Source organism: Sander lucioperca, chromosome 14, assembly GCF_008315115.2.
Source record: "Sander lucioperca isolate FBNREF2018 chromosome 14, SLUC_FBN_1.2, whole genome shotgun sequence".
Lineage (NCBI taxonomy): Eukaryota > Metazoa > Chordata > Actinopteri > Perciformes > Percidae > Sander > Sander lucioperca.
Genome location: NC_050186.1, coordinates 3,105,174 through 3,118,912, shown reverse-complemented (window position 1 = coordinate 3,118,912; position 13,739 = coordinate 3,105,174). Strand labels below are relative to the sequence as shown.

Sequence of the window (13,739 nt, the reverse complement as noted above, 5' to 3'; positions counted from 1 at the left end):
AGAAGTTAGTAGCATGACATTTACATACTCAAGTACCTCAGAGTAGTGTAGGTCACTGTGCTTGAGTGAAATATACTTTCCACCATCGCTGTGATAGGCCTGTCATAGGCTATAAGAAAATCACGTTCTTTTCATTTGCAAGGATTACGTATTACGTATAGGATAAGGATTGCGTGTATACCGTTAATATAGCTAATACATCTGGACTCCATGCCACTTTTCTCATAGGGAATTAATTTAATCGCCGCCTGTGAAAACCCAACGAAGGGAATGAATTAAATCGCTCAGCTCCAAACCCAGCAGCGCTCTTCCGCTACTTTGTCCCATGCATACTATATTAACTGCTGTCCCCTGTGTACAACCCCCCTGCTGTCCATGCATGTTCTGCGATATTTTCCATGGTATTTTCCCATCCTGTAGTTTTAATATCCGGCCCACGGAGGCGCTCGACCAGGGGAAAATGCCCGGAAGTGGCGCATGTAGCTTTGTGAAAGACAGACGGCTGATGGAGACATTTTAAAATAAACACACAGCTAACTGCTAACGGCTAACAGGGCTCGCAAAGGTGCGAGCGCACTGCGCCAAAACACGTTCAAATTCTTCCAAGTTGTAAAGAAGTAAAGTATAATTAGCAGTACATTGTTTATGCATCGTAAATCAAAGAGGCTACAGATAACCGAAGATGTTGAAAAGTCTGACACTGGGAAAAGAAGAATATAACTAACGCCGAGGTAAGTTGTAACTAGCGCGGCCGATTTTAAATGCTAGCTAAGTTGGCTAACGTTACCGCTTTGACTCACTGACTGAGCTAACGTTAGCCGTTAGCTGCTGACATTATCCTGCTTGTTTACGCCTCTGGGTGGCTAGATACTGCTTCCATTTATAGGATCGTGCTAGGCAGCTGCCCTGCAACCTGAACATTTGCCGTGACTTGTCGTCTTCTCGCCAAGTCTGCAGAGTGTAAGGTTATGGTCGAGTTTAGCTTCACTACGCAGCTATAAGTAGTGCCTGGATCCAAGCCTGTGTTAGCCTTAGCTAGCCACAGACACAACTAACTAAAGTCATTCAATCATTTACTAATAAATGTCTCATAGTACACACACATGGTTTAATGTGGCTAAGGAGGTTTAACAGAAATGAATGGAATCATTCTCAGGCTGTTTGAGACGTAAAAGTAGAATACCAATCAAAATAAAACTAACTCTTAGAAGCTAACCAACGTTAATTACTTACCAGTAATATCGCTAATGGGAATTTCTGGCCAAATTGTTGCATGCAATTTAATGAGATTATTTGTTGTTTTTTGTATGTGAAGTTAGTAGTAACAAGTAACATGTTAACCCAGTATAAAATGTACAGAATACGTTTAAAACGTATGCAGGTTGGTAAAGGAGGGAAATTGCTTGAATAAGTATATATCGTGTGTGTGTGTATATATGTGTGTGTGTGTGTGTATATATATATATATATATATATATATATATATATATATATATATATATATATATACTACTGTTGTTTAAAAAGAAATATAAAATGTTTGGGCCACTGTGATAAAATTCTGAATGCCCACTATATTTAATAATACCCTTATAAATTGCCTATGCTATCACATATACAGCATATTGCACAGATTAAGACTATATTGGGAATTAGTGATGCGTTTTTCTTCCAGCAGGTGAGCTCCTGTCCAGGCACATTGGTCCATGTTTGATGGACCTTTGGGCTCTGGGCTCAACTAGCATGAAGATGGCTGACTCAGACAAGGCAGAAGAATTTGTGGATGCTGAGTGCCCCCCAGAGTGCCTTGATGAAGCACAATCAGCCACAAGCTCTGTCCAGGGAGAGCAGGATGAGCATCTGAAAACGGAGACCACCACCAGTACCAGCTCACCACCAAAGGAGGCAGACAGCCCCTTGAATACAGAGGGTGAGCAGAGTCTCCTCTCCATGCCATGCCTGATGAAGGAGCTCCGCCGAGACTCCCCAGAGTCCCAGCATGCCTCTACAGGAAGTGACAAGCCAGTATCTTGTCATGTCTATGAGAGTGACTCCTCAAACCCCTGCATGCTCTCCCCCTCATCTAGTGGCCACCTTGCTGACTCAGACACACTCTCCTCAGGGGAAGAAGGTGCTGCTCCTCCTAAGGGAAAAGATGGAGAGGGCACCATGGAAGCTGCAAATGATCCTGGGCAGGCAGCAGGAAGGCAATCATCTGCTACGGCCACAGGGGGGAGGAAGTCTCGGCGGTCACGTTCAGAGAGCGAGATGCCGCCTAATGCAATGGCTGCAAAGAAAAACCGCTGCCAGCCCACCTTGGTAGCAGCAGGAGGGCAGGAAAAACAAACCAATGGCAAGCTGGCAAAAGTGAAAGGTCACCGGAGCCAGAAACACAAGGAGCGAATACGTTTGCTGAGGCAAAAACGGGAGGCAGCAGCGCGGAAGAAGTACAACCTGCTGCAGGACAGCAGTACGAGTGACAGCGAGCTCACGTGTGACTCCAGCACCAGCTCCTCTGAGGACGAGGATGATGACACCTCAGGAGGTAGCAAGACAATCAAGACAGATATTTCAGGTAACATCCAGTGTTCACAACACATGCTTATAGCACAGTACTACTACCACTGTGTGGTAGTACAGGGTAACAGTAGCAGCCCCTTAGATACCCCATGTAAAACACTATCACATAGTGATAGAAGAACATGACAATCGAAGATGACTAGCCATCAGAGTCAAACACAGAGCTTGACAATAAGAGGGAGCCTGCATGACTTAAAATTTTCAGGCAACCCAAACCAAATTTTTCACATGCCACATATAGTAAGAACATGTAATAGGGTTATACAAAGCCTTTGCAATATCAGCTCAGTACAAGCACTGCTTTGTTTGTTTGTTTTATCAATCACTTTCTTTCTTTTATTTTCACTCATCTCTCTTCAGTCACCCTGCTTTTAGATACTTAAACTGTGTGTGTGTAGGAGGGCCTATGCCCAGTCACTTGTAGTAAAACAATATATGTTTTGTTAGAACTTTGTCTCATCATTTGCATGCTGTGGAAGTCTAGTGGACATTCTTCAACTCATGGAATGATGTAAACGGAGTTGTGTTAATCTAACCTATATTGCGAGCTCTGCAAATCAACAAGTGAGCCATTTGCTCTATATCCTCAGCGTTTGGTGTAAATAGACAATGAATGGTGCACGATCACACTGTTCAGTTACCATTTACTGTACAGTTACTGTTCAGCTTTGGTGTGCTGGTAGAAGGTGACAGGTGGTTCTCTTCTCTATAATGGCTTCTGTGGCACCTTTGACATGTCACATAACTCTTGGGTCATCGACTATAAAATAAAAATGCATATACAGCTCTTACTAAGGATGGCTTTAAGCTACAAAATTAGACTAAGGCACAGACGTGTCTAATACAAATAAACACTGACAGTATTGTCTGCACATTGGCCCTTTGATTCTTCCCTTAGCTAATGTTTCTTAAATAAATGTAGAAATATCTTGGGTGAGTTGAGTTCTCCATAAGTAGCAACTGGCTGGGTGGTATTCACAGGCTGTCACTTTATTTACTTTAGGCTGATCTTTTCACTGTGATTGCATTTCCTAGGAACATAACCTGTTGGGTTGGTTTTGGTAGGCAGTTATTTTTTCCCGGTAAATTCAGAATTTAGCTGGTGGTTTGTCAAGGTTTTTGTTTAACAAATTATTGTTAAGGTCACTTAGTGTGTTTTCAGAGTGGAACTAGTTTATCCAGTCTTAGGTTTTTTTGTTTAGAAGCACTATAGAGCGATTGTACAAGGTGTCTGTTTTGGCCGAAACTAACCCTACTGCATATTTTACAAAGATGATTGAAGTTTTAGAAGAAAACATATGCCCTTCATCAAAGGTTTGTAATGAGTTTGCCTTAAATTGGTGTTTTTACCTCAAAGTCTCTCCAGTTAACACATTTTCCAAACCATGGTAACTGAATCAGTCTCCCGAGACATCCAGTTATCTCCCTTTAGGGATCCGTACTACATGAAATGTTTTCAACCATTTTTACATCCCGCACACAGATTTGAGTGCTTCAACTGCATGATGTAGTCCATCAGCATGAAAGAGTCGATCTGCACGTAACCAAAAACAAACTGTCATTTTCTCTTTAATACAAAAGTCCACCTCCGAAGCATGAAAGTGCTACTGTATTTTCTTATGGCTTGGCCTCAATGTCTTTAAAGCTGGCTTCAGACGTGCATCGGAGAGATCCAGAGTGGGCGCCCAGATTCATGGGCTGCTGGACACCAGTTCGTGGGACAGGAACAGCATCGGCAGTGTTCTGGAGGAGGCCATGACGCGATTTGCTGTGATGCAGCGCCAGACTGAGGAGCGCTTCCGCATCTGGATGGAAAAGCTTGCACACCTCGACTCGGACAACGATTCGTCCAAGCGCTCAAGTGATGCCGTAGACGGGCAGCAGCATCCATCCCGTGGGGGACGCCCGTCCCCACCCAGTTCCTTTTTGCCATCGTCAGAGTCTTCAGAGACTATGGCTGCCTACATGTTGGCACGAGAGAACAACAGTCTCACCTCCACCCCTAACAACAACAACGCCTTACCTGAAGTGGTAACTCAGAATGGAAATCTAGGTGTTCCAGATCCTGGTCTCTTGAATGTTTAGATTTCACTTCTACACCACTCCTCGTTGTTTCATACTTTGATCTTACCAAGAGTGGAACTACTTGATGCAGAAAGCATGGCAATGGGTATTAATAGGTGAATGATGCGAGGTCACTAAACGGATACACCATCAACAGCAGCTGGGCCCGAGCTGGTCATTTGAACTTGACTCTGTGCAGACCTGAGGCCCAGTCAGTGCTTCGGCACTGAATCACTGTGAGATTCGACATTCAGAATAATTCAACTCACCTGTTTGATTTCTGCAGCATCTGTGACACACGGCATATCACAATAGACTGTTGAGTCAGGGCACTTATTGTATTGCTTATCGTCTCGCTTGTTTGTTTTTGTGTACCAGACACACACACACACACACACACACACACACACAGAAGCTGATCATGCCATTCTTACAGCACCTGGGCAGCCATCATGACAGTGCTGGGTGGGGTGCTGCTGCTTAATAGCATGTGCCTTGTCATTCTGACTTCACACTAGGAATGATTGCTAGAGCATCGTAGTACTATTTCTTTAGAAATTGGGTTCAACACTACATTACCCTTCTTTCTCCTGAACTATGTTTGCACTTTGCTTGTAAATGGTTCAGGACTTTTAAATTCTTGTGACAACCTTTATTTTGGTGGTATAGCTTTACTAACAAATTAAACATTTACATAACATTATAAATTTGCCTCTAAATATAAACACTATACTAACCCACACTATTTCTTGCTTTTTAAAATCCTATGACGTTATTAGATTAGATGTGTTTACATTTTGTAATGTTTGCGTTTCTGTTACATTTGCTGCTATTGCTGCCTTTGTGCAGTAACAAGAAACTAGTGAGGGAGTTCTGACTCCCAATGTTTATTTTTAGTAGCCTATGTATATGGACATCAGATAAGGCATGTTGTTTTATGTTGTGGCTATTAGCTGCAATGTCAAGAGCCTCAAATTTTCACTCGTATAATATTCGCCTAGTTAGTTTTTTATGTGCACTCTGCTGCCAGCTTGGCCTGTGCTCCACAAGGTGCTGCGTGTTCCGCAGCATGATTTTAACCTGAAAACCCAGGCGTCAAACTAAAACATATACAGCTGTTATCCAGCTGCAGTATGATGCATGGCAATGTTTACTGATTTCCTAAGAACTAACTGATCTGAGTGATCAAGTGGCCTTCTCTGGTTCAGATCCTGTGGTCTTTTCAGCGGAAACACTCCACCGCAACCCTCTCCTCAAACTACTTTTACTGATGTAGATGGCCATAGTGTCACAGTTCCTAACACTGCTAACACTATCTAACCATCAAATACATTGATGAAGGAATCTTTGGCCTAATCATATTTATAGTTAGGATGTTCAAAAAAAAGTGTTACATTTTCTGTATGTGTATATGTAGCCCTATGTCTGTTAGGTTTTACAAAAGGTAAAGCTGGAGGCATTGTTTCCCCACCTGTTTGCATGTGGTTATATTAGTATTTAGAATGTGCAAGGCCAAATTAGTTTTCATCAGCAGCATGTGTGCAAGGTATACCTTTGCTTATGCTGATACATGGTGACTGACAGAACATTTTATCTATTTAGTTGTTTTCTCTTGGCCTAATGGTTTTGTTTCCAGTTGTGTGAATATTGGTGTTTTTGGTTCATGGTGCATAATTACTTACATTTGGTTTAAATGGATCCAACAGCTGCTGTCTTGCATTTGTTAAAACTGAAATTACCTTTAAATCAACTGTTTTGTCGACATGGTAGAGGGAGCCTTGTGCATACAATCACAAACGGTGTGCATTAAAACCAACACTAAGGACAGTCCATTGTTTACCAAAGAGACTATCCTGGTTTACATTAGTCCTTTTTCTATCTCCAATACATGGCCTTTACATTGGCAAATCCTTGGTTTCTCTGGTAACTCTAGTACCTGCCTATTTCAACCCAATCAGCTATTCATAGGAAGTGTTCTCTCATAGTACATGCTGTCCAGACGAACCCCCTCACACACACCCACGGACACGTCTGGATGATAGCAGTGTGTGTGTCTCACCCAGGGACTCCTTCTGACAGGGTAGAACAAAGATACGTGTTCCTGCGCTCCCATAGTTATTCTTCTGTTGTTTGGCTGTTATTATCCCACTACATTTTATTCACTGAGTAAGATCATTTTGAAGTGTTTTGTAATGTCTGTATTCTAGTGTAGTTTTTATGTGAATGGCTGTTATTTTAAAAGCAATAAATGGAGAGAAAAAAACACTAAAGGATTATTTATTTACTCTTATAATATAAAAGCCTCACTAGTGTAAATTTGGATAGTGATGATAACCTTATTCACAGTGGGACGCTTTTTGTTATTCATGTTTTACAGCCGAACTAGTGCTGTCAGATTGGATGAGCCAAAATGCTTAATTTTACTGTTGATGTAAACCTTTTGCATTTTGGAAAATAGCGTGTGTTTACTTTTGTGCATTGCAGACGCTGCAGTTAGCAGGACTATGGATGCAGTGTCCAGTCTCTGTTCCACAGTCCTATGATTGCAAAGCATGATTTGAATAATGAAGTGTTTTCTTTGTTTTCTGCAGACGGGCTTCCAGTAGTGGGTCACTATGATATTTCAGACACTGATTCTAACCAGGAGAGTAAGAGTGTGGAGACAGTCCGGCCTACGGTGATAAAGCATGAGCTAAAAACACACAGAGGCCAGGATATGGCAGCTCACTCTGGGTGTATAAAAGCTCTGTGCTCTATCTCAGGTCAGTTACAAACCCTCTGAATCCAAACTGATAATTTCCACTCCTCTCAGTGAAGACAGTACATTTAGAAGCATGGGTGCAAAGTGCTTTGTTGGGGAAACGGTCTTAATAATCTCAGCAAGACGCCTTTGAAGTACTACTGCCTTCATCCCTAACCACACACCACTTGCTTGCATTGGGTGCTATAAAAAAAACTCTCACTGCCTTGCTTCAAGACAAAAGAATTGACCTTTTATGACTGACTAGCCGGCATTGTCAAAACATGAATATAAAAGGTCCACAATTAAAGTTCTGTCCAATGTGTAGCTCCATGCTATCCAGTCAGCTTTTCGAACACAAGTGTCAGATTCATCATTATTTTTTTTCTTGTCTGTGTCAAAGCAGCTGCAGTCTTTATGTGTCAGCAAGGCCTGAAGCTCTCCACTGCTCTGGTCCTCCTCACAATGTGTGACTCTGTTCCTCTTATTTGTTTCAGGCCACGTGGAGGCAGAGCTGTCGCACCAGGAAAGTTCTCAATACAACAAGGGCCAGATTAACATCGCTTCCTCTGACAGTGAGGTGGAAATAGTCGGAGTGCAAGAGAAAGCACGGTAAAGTGGGGGAAACTTTCTTTTCATATTTGTTTTACAAATTAATTTAACTTTTCAAATTTATTTGAACTTTTGTTTCTCAATCCAGATTCACCCACCCATGCGGAGGGGTGATAAAGAGTCTGTCCACCTGGAAGGACAACTCAGTGGAGCAGTTAAACAGCACAATTCAACCACAGCTCTGGACTCAGCCCAACTGGGTGTCCCCTCCTGAAGTGGTGGACCTCACACTGGACGAGGACGCCGGACACAAATACCTACTTTAAACAACCTGTACACTGAAGACTTCTTATTTCTCCCTCTCACTCCTCCTCCTCCCTCTTGTCTTGCCTCCATGTTACAACTGAAATCCCTCCTATAGTTGCGGCCTCGCCTGTAACCGCTCGTGGACTCTTCCCGCTCCAGAGCACCGTTTGTTTTTAACTTACTGTTCAACAATCATGTATCAAAGCCATTCTACTGACGTGATTCCCTGATCTTGGCTTGTCAGCGCTGAATTCAGTTGTAATAAAATGGCACAGCACTTCAAGTGCAGGTGGAAATTTACGTAAGAGTGATTTATCTGTTAATGATAGCAATATCCTATCTTTTATTTAATACCTCAGTTACCCCTTGATAACGGGTGTAGGTTGTCACTTTGTGTTGTGTGCTTGCAAGCTGTATAGTGAAAACATCAAGTTGCTGCTTGAGAGCAGGTCAGTATCACAACACAGGTGTTGACCTGCTTCACTACAGATTCTGAACGGCATATTTTTCAGATTTGGCATTTTTATCGGCAGTCACCTGCGGTCAAGGCATACACGGCAGCCTGTACACTTTCTGCTGTACAGTGAACCACAAAGTTTACTTTGTACCTGCCTAAGGTCAATGTTGTTTTCAAAAGTCTCACCACTGGTCTTACATTTAGTTCAGTCTGCATTGATAGCTTTGCTTCACTATACTTTGTCCAGCAAAGGTATAGCCTAATGCTCCTGTGCTGTCAGGGAGGGTTTTGGTTTATCTCAAAGGAACAGTTTGACATTTTGGGAAATACCTGTATTCGCTTTTTTGCAGAGAGTTTGACAAGAAGATTGATTGCAGCCCGTTATCTTAGCACGACAACTAGGAACAGGTGGAGACTGCTAACTTGGCTCCGTCTACATGTAACAAAATCCTCCGACCAACACCTTTTTAAAGCTCACTGATTAATTATAATTAGTTATGTTTCATTTGTTTAATCCACATTAAAAAAAACTAAGTGGGAAAATTACAATTCACAGTTTTTAGGGTGTCTTTATGCCAAACTATTTTTGGCCTAGAAATAGTTGAACAGAGCGAGGCTTAGCGGTTTCACGTCTCCCGTGTTTGTGCTAAACTAAGCCAACCCACTGCTAGCTGTAGCTTCATATTTAGTGGATAGACATGAGAGTGGTATCGATCTTCTCATCTAGCATATTTCCCAAAATGTCTTTTGATTTAAATCTACAGCTTTTGTTTCAGAAATACTACCATATTCCTGTACGTTTTTCCTTTTTTCATGAAAACAAACAGAAAACCACTGGTTAAAATCAAGACTCTGAAGGAAATATACAAACACAAACGCACTATGACTCATTTCCACCACAGCTACACTACTATGTGGTGGTGGTGGTGTATTGAATAGAAAGTCTGTCTTTTGTTTTAAAACATGTATGTTGGAAGCCACAGAGTCTGCTGTGTTGCTACAGAGTCAGAGTGTCCCAGGTGACATCGTTTTCAGTGAATGTATGACCCTGCAGTGCTGACTGGGTGCACTTATTGTTTGCATGCTTATCCTGAGTGGATGCAAACACCTTTAAACCTCTGGGGACCCCTTTATAACAACTGTATCTTCCATTGAATACTGCAAAGCAAGATGGCCTGAATGCCTTGAAATGTGCACTATTTTCTTTTAGAATCGTATAAAGCTTATTCTTTTACCTTACAAAGCAGCGGATTTTGCTATCTCAACAATAAATATTTTAATAATAGATATATAGAGAGAATTTAGCACACTAAAAACAAAAAGTATAAGTGGTTTTGAGTTTGTACCCACGTGTTGGGGGTGTTTATAGAAGAAACTTAAACTGTTTATACCCTGATCCTCAGGGCTTGCTTGCTCTCTTTCCCTGTGGTCTTATTTTTGTCTCGCAGCACTGCAGCCACACTGGTAAATTTGTATCAATGATCCAATTCCACCCACTGTTTTTAACACTTAAGCTTTATTTTATTTCATATTAAATAGCATCTACTTTCCTAAGTGATGCTTGAGAATTCTATAATCAAATTATTTTACTTCTGCTGGTCACAGAAGGGAAGGGAAAATCCTAAATATATGGAACTAAACCAAAGTCTAAATGGAATTTATGTTTTCAGTTTTTTTTTTTTTTTTTTTTTCTGGATTTGAAATTTGCTTCCAGTATTTTTGTTTTAAATTTGCTATAAGTCAAAATCTTTTCATTTGGAAATCAATGCATGTGTTGTGAAATGAGGTGACTTGAATTCTGTTTCAAACTCAAGATACAGTGTAGTCTAATGTGATATTTTTGTTTTTCCTTTGGCCAGTTCTTTCCACTATATACAGCTACCACTGCAATGACAGTTCTTTTACCAGGCCACTTCTGCTTGCAAAATCCATTTTTGCTATTGTTCCTTAGGATTATTATGAAATGTTAGTAAGACTAATGTCTTTTAGTGATAGAGGTTTGGTAGAAAATTAGGGCGGTGATGCTCGACGATGGTTGCACATAGCATGTTTGGTCACATCTTTAACCTCAAGTCAGATATAATCCTCATTATCCGTAATTTAGCTTTGCTCTTCTGTTTTTATTGTTTTATTTCATTTATGTCAGTATTTTAAATTAACAAAACAATTTGTTATTGTGTTGCTTCTGCAAGTCCTTGACTTCCTTGAAATGATGTATGTAGAACAACAAGAAACTATTTTAAAACTAAATAAATAGAGCGTTATTTAATGACCTAATTGTACAGCAATTTATTTCCTTGTCTCTAGAAAATGAATTAATTTTAAAAGCAGGAAACTGGTATGTAGTCTTTGTTCATGCTGTGATTTTTAGGATATCAAATGTCTAGTGTCACGCGTAGGGAAGGAAAATTGAACTGGTGGTCCAGGATTTGTTTGTTTTTTCATTTAAGTCTGAATTGGAATCACTGCCTACTTGCAAAAGTGGCTGCCAATTTTGTCTGTCAAAAGTAATTGAGGCTAAAGTCTTTAAACTGAAGACAATGACATGTTGCTTGTTTTTCATCCTTTCAGACAACTTTAACTACAACTTTAGCAAACCACTTAAATTCTACTAATAAAGTTCTCCCTCAAATTTAAATATAATAACGGCAGCACACTGATAAAAAGCCCAAAGTCCTGTCTATCAGAAAGTGTTTTGCACAAGTATATTCTTGTGCGTAGCAGTGAGAATAATTGCCATTATAGGTACAATACTTTATGACACGTCTCATTATTTTCTTTTATCCTGTTGCCAAACGTCTAGACAACTGCCTCGCTGTGAACAATACAACTTCACCGTCACCCACAAAAGTGGCATGCCAGGTCAGAGGTCATACTGGGACACCTGCCGCTAGGGGGACATGGAGTTTGCATGAAGAGGACAATGAGGGAGTGGAGCAATGCAGTCTGCGGGGCCCTTTTCCTACAACCAAAGCCCTTTAGCCAGCTCTTTTCACCCTCGGGGCAGAACATCAGCTGTATGCTAATTTTTACAGGGCAGTGGTGGCCTCACAGAGCAGTGAATGTGCTGGCTCACTCTGAAAAGCCAGAAATAAGTATCCTTCCTCTTGCAGATGTCTTTTTAGTCTAAATGATCCAGCTTTAGATTCTGTGTTGTTCCAGGCTTATTCAAAATGACAGCTCACTTGTTGTTAATGATGCTCCAGCCACCACCAGAGGGCTTTACACCAACAACAAAAAATCCATGTAACTACTTCTAATTACTAGTTTTACTTCAGACTTCAACATTTTTTTCTGTTTTGAAACCAACTTCCATCCATCATGAATCTTGATCATTTCTGTTCTGAAAAGACAAGTTAGAACTCAAATGAACTAATGTAAAATATGTACATTGGAAATGATTAGTCAATTAGTTAACTATTTTCATAAGTGATTATTCGCTTTAGTCATTTTTCATGCAACAATATTGGGGGGGGGGAAACCAAGCTTCTCAAAAGAGAAAATGTGCTGCTTCTCTTTGTCATATATAACTGTAAAATGAACATCTTTGGGTTTTGGACTTTTGGTCAAACAAAAGAAGACACTTGAGGATGTCACTTGGGCTCTGAAAAGAGATTGGTAATGTGACTCATGAACATGAGGACAGAATGGAAATTCATTTTTCAAGAGAATCAAACATTGCAGTTGCTCTGGTTTTATAAAGGTATTGTAGTAAAAAGAGATAATTTGACAGTATTAAAGGTCTTTTATTTGTGAGTAAAGGGATCTGATTGCAGTAGTTTGACCTGCACTGATAGTAAAGCATTGTGAAAGGCTCTTTGTGTGGCACGGCAGGCTTAAAGCATTAAGATGGTGGGAACTGGAAGACGATGACATATGGGACTAAGAGTTTTGTGACCCCCTCAGTCTCCCCATGCCCATCTGTTCCTTGCCCCTTCAGGCTTAACACTAAAGGCAGAGAGGTTTTCAGGACACAGGCAGTTTTCAGCATATCTGCTGTACAGGAAAATGGTACAACATAGGGAGAGGCTGTTTTTCAAATGAATTATAATGAGAATTTAATATTTCTTAATGTTCTGTACCAGATTATTCAGCTACATTTCCCTGATGGCTGTTAGTTACTTCTCACTGAGCGATCCTGGCTGGGACAACTGATTCAGTGGGTCCCCAAGTGTATAATTTAATTGAATCAAATGTGTTTTCTTGTCCTTAAAAAGATTAATATTACAAACAGGCTATGTAGTCTTTGCTCATGTGTTAAGACTGAAAAGGAGTGTCGGATGTCCAGTGTGGCCTAAGGAAAGAAAATTCAATTGGTGAGGATTGAAATCCGATGAATGAATTCAATCTTCTTGTAATATCTCCAAACATGTGGCTTTGAGTGTGGCTTGAAAACACCTGTGTGGGTATGCAAGGCCTTTAATCTTGATGTATCATTTTATATAAATTGATCATATGTTTTGTATGTAAAAATGAATGTCACTGGTAAGTATGGCTTGCAAATGTAGTGTAGTGGAAGTAGAAACAAATTGAAGTACCTCAAAGGTGTACTTATGTACAGTATTGAGTGGTGATGGTGCAGTGGATATGACAGATGCCTTTGGTGTGGGAGATCTGGGTTCAATTCCCACTGTGATACATCAACCAACGTGATCCTGACTTAACCCACAGTTGCTTCAGAGGTGTGCGGCCTGTGACATATATAGCAATTGAAAGTCGCTAGGAAATGTTGCTGAATAATATAGTACAGGTTATTGGGTAATATTTACATTGCATTTGAATTCATTTTGAAAAGCAGGCCCCTATTTCTGATGTATATGCCAATGCTAAATAGGAGATTGGTGAACTCATGTAAATCCCAATGGTCAAACATGAACAGGTCTTATCAGCCACAATGACTGAAAACACCTGTGGGGCCTTTAATCTTAAAAAGTGCATCAAAGTACAATTTCCATTTTAATATTTTTGAAAAGCATTTCAGTGATATCCATGCCAGATTCTAAATAAACAATATATATGGCTTACTGGACTGAAATTTAA

General features: G+C 40.5%; 1 protein-coding gene across 4 annotated transcripts; it reads left to right on the top strand.

The window, feature by feature from the left end:
• The first annotated feature begins 454 nt into the window (after positions 1 to 454).
• c14h18orf25 (chromosome 14 C18orf25 homolog) lies at positions 455 to 10,971 on the top strand. 4 transcript variants are annotated; one of them, XM_031317506.2, is made up of 5 exons: positions 464 to 731; positions 1,676 to 2,575; positions 7,236 to 7,406; positions 7,882 to 7,996; positions 8,085 to 10,971. In XM_031317506.2, the coding sequence occupies exons 2-5, from the start codon at positions 1,714 to 1,716 to the stop codon at positions 8,260 to 8,262; spliced, it is 1,326 nt and encodes a 441-aa protein (XP_031173366.1). In that variant the 5' UTR covers positions 464 to 731; positions 1,676 to 1,713; the 3' UTR covers positions 8,263 to 10,971. The 4 variants fall into 4 exon arrangements, with proteins under 4 accessions (XP_031173369.1, XP_031173366.1, XP_031173370.1 ...); XM_031317507.2 differs by having other exon boundaries at positions 467 to 731; positions 1,679 to 2,575; XM_031317510.2 differs by lacking the exon at positions 7,236 to 7,406.
• The last annotated feature ends 2,768 nt before the right edge of the window (positions 10,972 to 13,739 follow it).

Coding starts and splice junctions, on each gene's coding strand:
- c14h18orf25 (XM_031317506.2), top strand. CDS start 1,714: ATGGACCTTTGGGCTCTGGGCTCAACTAGCATGAAGATGGCTGACTCA. Junction 7,407..7,881: donor AGCTCTGTGCTCTATCTCAG/GTCAGTTACAAA, acceptor TATTTGTTTCAG/GCCACGTGGAGGCAGAGCTG. Junction 7,997..8,084: donor GGAGTGCAAGAGAAAGCACG/GTAAAGTGGGGG, acceptor TTCTCAATCCAG/ATTCACCCACCCATGCGGAG.